Raw genomic sequence first — 6,277 nt, forward strand, 5'->3', positions numbered from 1 at the left:
CGAAAGAGCTATCTCTCTCAAATCTAGGTTCTCCGTAACAGCATTGAACATAAAGGGTCATCTGGCATCAAAGTTATCATTATTATTGTGTATTCTCTCTGAATCATATTGAAGTCTCCGCCACCAACATGGGTAAAGACTCGTAGTCACAAAATCAAAAGCTTGTCAAGGTATGATCCAACTTCTCATCCTTGCTGTTTACAGACTGTTTAGCCCAATTATACCGTCAACCCGAAAGAGCTATCTCTCTCAAATCTAGGTTCTCCAAAACATCATTGAACATAAAGGGTCATCTGGCATCTAAGTTATCATTATTATTGTGTATTCTCTCTGAATTATATTGAAGTCTCCGCCACCAACATGGGTAAAGACTCGTGGCCACAAAATCCAAATCAACTCAGCTAGGGAAGCGGGTTTAAGATCTGGTTGGGCAGCCCCATATACTGTCACCAAAGCCAAAATAAGCCATCAACTCTCGAACACACATGAATTTTGACAGCAAAATCACCCACCTCCACTTTTCAAACCTCAATTGTTGCTTTATTAACACCCATGAAAATATCACCGGATCTCTTTTATTTCATTCTCTAGCAGTTAATACCACTCTTGACTTTTGTCTACTAATAATAAGTTTTTTTTTTGTTGCTTGCCATTTTTTGTCTACTTTTGTTTCATTCTCTATCGTCAATAGTAGTTATTATTCCTTTTTTATGTGTGCTAATCATTTGAGTTGAATATCTTTCGAGTAGGCTCACCAATTGGCGTAGCAGGGACACCACGTCAAGAAACATAATAGTTCATTCGCCAAAAAAACATATTAGCTCTTGGTCGCAAATACAAAGGCAGGGTCACTCACTCGCTAATTTTTTAAAAATACTCTCTCTGTTCCTCAATATAAGGTGTATTATTTTTTCAAAAAGTCAAACTTTTCTAAGTTTGACCAAGTTTATAGACAAAAATATCAATTTCTAGAATACCGAATCATTATCACTAGATTCATCATGAACTAGATTTTTACATTTTATATATTTAGTATTGGAAAGCTTTATATATTTTGCTGTAAAGTTGGTCAAACATAGACAACAGTTGACTTTTTCAAAAACTAATACACCTTATATTTAGGAACGGAGGGAGTAATACATTATTTTTATTAAATTTCAAAAATATTACACGGTAGTTATATTTCTTAAAAATAATACCCAGTTGACCTACTGCTGGACGATTGGATCCATTTGGTTTACTGCTGGCCGATTGGTCCCCAGCGGCCCACTGCCGGCCAATTGGATCCAGTCGGCCTACTACTGGCCGATTGGGCCCCAGTATGCCCACCGCTGGCCGATTGGATCTAGTCGACCCACTGTTGACCGATTGGCCCCCAGTCTGCTTCCTCTAGGGCGACAGGTGCATGCACCTATTTTTCCGTTGAATGGGTATATGAAAAATGTTAAAGAAGTATTTGAAAAATCTTGAATAGGTATTTGAAAAATGTTGAATAGGTATTTGAAAACTGTTGAATAGGTATTTAAAAAACGTTGAAGAAGTATTTTAAAAAATGTTGATCATGTATATAAAAATGTAATCAAGCATTTGCAAAAAAAGTTGAAGAAGTATTTGAAAAATGTTGAATAAGTATTTGAAAACTGTCGAATTGGTATTTAAAAATGTTGAAGAAGTATTTAAAAAAATTTCAATCATGTATATAAAATTTTTAATCAAGCATTTGAATAAAATGTAAAACAAGTATTTGAAAAATGTTGAACAAGTATTTCAAAAATGTAAAACAAGCATTTGAAAAATATCAAACAAATACTCAACACTTTTCAAATATTTGATTAACATTTTTATATACATGATCAGCATTTTTTTAAATACTTATTCAACATTTTTCAAAGACATATTCAACAGTTTTCAAAAATACTTGTTCAACATTTTTGAAATACTTGTTCAACATTTTTTGCAAATGCTTGATTAACATTTTTATACACATGATCAACATTTTTGAAAATACTTCATCAACATTTTTCAAATACATATTCAGCATTTTTCTAATAGTTGTTCAACATTTTTCAAATACCTATTCAACAGAAAAATGGGTGAATGCACCTGTCGACCTAAAGGAAGCAGACTGGGGGCCAATCGGCCAACAGTGGGCCGACTGGGGCCAGTCGGCCAGCAGTGGGCTGACTAGATCCAATCGGCCAGCAATGGGCCAACTAGGGGGCCAGTAGTAGGCCGACTGGATCCAATCGGCCAACAGTAGGCCGACTGAGTATTATTATTTTTTAAATTTAATTACCGCGTATTATTTTTGAAATTTAAGAAAAATAATGTATTATTTAAAAAAACAGCCACTCATTGTACATCTAATCAGTTTACATGCATACGAGAGTGAAGGAACAGTGCATATCGTCATACAAATACAATTAAGCACAAGTACCCGAGGGAGGAAAATATAATTAAGGGCACAATGTAAGTATAGAATTTGAAATTAATCGAGTCGAGATCGACAACAGAAGCTCAATCTTGAGTAAAGGGATGGCTCATAACGTGTAGTTGACGTCGATGAAGCTGAGGATCTGGTGGACGGCGCCGACGATCTCCTCCGCCGTGAATCTTGGCTCGCTCGTGATCTAACATCAAAGCAGCAATTCGATCCGGCGCTCAGTTTCTTGCATACGCATGCACGATCGATCGATGATCTGCGTTCAATTGGCGGGCGCGTGTGCGTACCTTGACGTTGAAGGAGTAGAGGACGGTCTGCTCGATGGTGGTGATGTTGGTGTGGAGGATGGACATGTGCATCTCCTCCAGCTCGGCGATGGTCTTGATCAGCTGCTCCGGCCGGCGGCGAGACAGGACCTTGATCACCGCGTCCTCGCCCAGCACGCGCACCTCGATGTCCGCCAGGCTCGACTTGTTCTCGGCCACCTCCTCACGGAGCCCGCCGCCGCACGTGTCGAGGTCGATCATCACCTTGGCACCGGCGGCACCGTCACCGTTCCCCGCCGCAGGGAACGAGAGGCTCGGGGAGACGTAGAATGGCGGAGCCTCGTGCCCTTGCGGTGGCGGCTCGTGGATGGATGTCGCCGGCACCACTGGGGCGGACGCGTCAGCGACCGGCCGTGGCGTGTCGCCGTACAGGCGCCGCCGCTTCTGTGACTCGAGGCACTGGATTAGCTGCTCTAGCTCACGTATGAACTCTATGGCTCCGCCTATGATGGATGCTTGATCTCCCTGCACGGCATCGTGCCATATGTTACCAAAGTTATGGGTTTTATGGATTAGGTGTACTGGTATATCAGGCACTTCGTTAGCATCTCTAGAAATTACACAAATAAACTTTAAGGCAGATTGATAACATTGAAAAAAGTGCATCTAAGATCTAACTAGCTAAGATTTTTTTTGCGGGTAAGTAGCTATGAATTTTTAAAGGGAGTGCCTATGTCTCGGTCACCTAAAAATTAATAAATTCGTAGTCAGTTTTTTACAAAATTTATTCAACTCTTCAAAAATGTTCATTGTGCTATGAAAATTTGTTTATCAAGTAAAAATGGTAGTGTTTGTTTTCCGAGCTCGGGAAAGATAAAACCTTGCATGGATCTCATCATGGAGATCGATGGGCCTCGATGTTGACTGAAAATTAGGAAATCAAAATTTTAAATCCATACTTTGGGAGAAAAAATAGTACTCTGGGGTATGGAAGAATATCAGGTGCTCCCATGGGAGACATGCTCCCATGCTCCAAAGCCACGTGGGCCATTGGATACGAGATCCAATGGTCATGGTCGGAGGGTCTGTAATTTGCAGAAAACTGCCTCCAGGCTCCCATATTTGTGCGCACGTCCAAGGACTTGACTATGACCACCAGAGCTGAGATCCAATGGCCCGCCCTGGAGCATGGGAGCGTGTCTCAATACGTGATATTCAAGGTATCCCATTCTAGTCTGCTTCGTCTGCCACCATTTTGTCTAGGTTTTGATAGCAAAAGAAAACCTTGAGCATGTAAACCTCAAGTTAACCCTAAAATTGTCAAAGTAATCGCGGTTGGTTTCAAAGTAGAGGAAGAAGGGAAAAAGCATAATGATGCAAATGGGATTGACATATCTTAAGCAAGATTTTTTTTTGTAACCTTAAAATTCCTGTCCATTTTTGAACTAGTTCCAAACCAAATTTAAATTATGCATAATTTCTTTAAAATTCAGTGCAATTTGATAGATCGAAATCCAAAAGAACTTCAGCAATTTTAGATATTCGACTGAGGTCTGGAATTTTTATGTTACCAAAAGTTTAAGCCCTCGTGAGTCATGTGATGTCTCCACAAAGCTCCATCGACTTAGACATAATAAAATCTTAGTCCTAATTGGAACTACCATAAGTTTAAGTTTGGGTTAATTATAATTTTTGTGGAGTACTGTTCTTTTCAAATGAAAATCAAATTGTTCGTTGAAATGTCACTGCAAGCGACGAACTATACTGAAATGGTAGCGAGCGAGATGTGCAAGCATATAAATACCCTTTGGACGTAGGATCCTGGCATGAGGGACCTGAGGACCCTGAGGTAATCGTTCATCTGTCTCCGCCGGTTGCGCTCGACGGCGATGTGCGTCATCCGCTGGCTCTCCACCTCCTCGCTGGTCTTGGTCGACCGGGGCCGCTTCCGCCGCCCGCTCTTCGCCTGCTCCCCGCCAGCCTTCTGGCCGACCCTGCCGCCGCCGTCGGACTGCTGGACCAGCGTGGTGCTCTCGGAGACGCCGCCGCCGTGATCGTGCGGGCCTCCTGATCCGTCCGCCGTCTTGCTGCCCTCGTGCTCCGCAGCGTGGTGGATACCTGCGCCTCCGCGGGGATCGGGGTCGTCCGAGCCGGAGAGCTGGGACTGGAACCTGAAGAAGTAGCTGTCCTCCTCGTCGTCGTCACGGGCGTCGTCGTGGTCGGCAGACGGCTGGTTGAGCGCGAGCCTGGGGCCGAAGTCGGCGAACTGTAGCACGTCGGAGAAGCTGAGCTTGTCCAAGGACACCTGGCCGTGCGGCCCACCCGGAGGCAGCGGCGTCGTCTGGCCCAGCATGTAGTCCACCATCTCAGCTCCCGCGCCACCGCCGATCGGCTCCTCCGGCGCCGCCCCGCCGTCCAGTTGAGCGAAGGTGTCCAGCTGGTGGCTGCTTCCCTGCTCAGAGCGACCATGGCAACCAACAAAAGTACAAAACCCCGAAGCTTAGTCTATCACTTGACTAAACAAACACTTCCGAAACTGATCGGCCATGCATGGCCAGGCGGAAACACACTTGCATGCATGCGTGATCGATGCGATGCGTGCATGTACCTGTTTTTCCATGATCGCGACGACGTAGCTTTGATAACCTCACGACGAGCGCATGCATGCAGCTGGTTCGATCTGCGATCACACGCCGTCCTTCATGCGTGCATGCAAGGCCGGTGTGCTTTGCGTCCGCCGGAAGAGGAGCCTGCAGTGAACAAGTTGAGGAGGAAGAAGATATCGAGTGGGTTGAAATTTGTGGGCGTTTGTGCTCTAGAGAGGAGCCTCTGGGACGCATTAATTGAAAAGGGTGGAGGGTGAATTCACCGCGCCACCTCCGGAGGATGGAACGGGAGGCTCCGGCCGGCCGGTGAGTTATTTTTCTCACATGCGCCACGCTCCCTGCCTTTGCTTTCTCCACTTCTCCTCTACTTTTTGTGCTCTTTTTCTTGGGTCGACATGTGACGATGCATGACAGGCCCAGCCCACGGGGCTCAAGAGATCTATCACTGTTTCATTTTCTTTTGGGTGGTAGCAATGGCAGAACTAGCCAAGGATCTTCAGGGAGCAAGACACGAAACATGATTGCCTGAGGGGGCAAAATCTTTTCTGAACTTCTTCTAAAATAAAAACTTCGGTCGTCAGGATACAACACGTCGCCGGCGTCACTGACTGTTGCAGGGATGAACGAGTCGTTTTGGGCCACATTTTTGTTTTGAGGGACTGGCTAGGATCGTCAGAATCCCCAAGTTTCCACGATTCTATTGCATTCCGATTCTGGGTTGATTCTAGGCGATTCCTGGGGCATAGATGAGTTCGTTTATGATTTTGATTCCCCGGACCATGATTCTTCAGAATCACATCAAAAGAACCGGCCCTTGGTCATAGCTCCCCCACTGTGGGGTCAGGATGTAAGTGCTGTAGCGAGCAACTTTTAGTAGAATATTTCCACGTATCTGGTTATCCTTATCCTTCCTTTTCCCTCAACCAAACGAGTGGCATCCTTGGAGAAGTGTTTATCCCTGT

General features: G+C 44.6%; 1 protein-coding gene across 1 annotated transcript; it reads right to left on the reverse strand.

Moving 5' to 3' along the window:
- Nucleotides 1-2,355: 2,355 nt before the first annotated feature.
- Nucleotides 2,356-5,535, reverse strand: LOC119348141 (transcription factor FAMA-like). Its single transcript, XM_037616479.1, has 4 exons — nt 5,318-5,535; nt 4,514-5,161; nt 2,731-3,234; nt 2,356-2,630 (listed from the first exon to the last, which is right to left on the reverse strand). The coding sequence occupies exons 1-4, from the start codon at nt 5,327-5,329 to the stop codon at nt 2,541-2,543; spliced, it is 1,254 nt and encodes a 417-aa protein (XP_037472376.1). The 5' UTR covers nt 5,330-5,535; the 3' UTR covers nt 2,356-2,540.
- Between the last annotated feature and the right edge of the window lie 742 nt (nt 5,536-6,277).

Source organism: Triticum dicoccoides, chromosome 1B (assembly GCF_002162155.2).
Source record: "Triticum dicoccoides isolate Atlit2015 ecotype Zavitan chromosome 1B, WEW_v2.0, whole genome shotgun sequence".
Taxonomy (NCBI): domain Eukaryota; kingdom Viridiplantae; phylum Streptophyta; class Magnoliopsida; order Poales; family Poaceae; genus Triticum; species Triticum dicoccoides.

Excerpts from the sequence above, each read along its gene's own strand:
- LOC119348141 (XM_037616479.1), bottom strand. Across the intron at positions 3,235-4,513 it reads CAGGATCCTACGTCCAAAGG|GGAGATCAAGCATCCATCAT; the intron begins GTATTTATATGC and ends GATGCCGTGCAG. Across the intron at positions 2,631-2,730 it reads TCTACTCCTTCAACGTCAAG|ATCACGAGCGAGCCAAGATT; the intron begins GTACGCACACGC and ends CTTTGATGTTAG.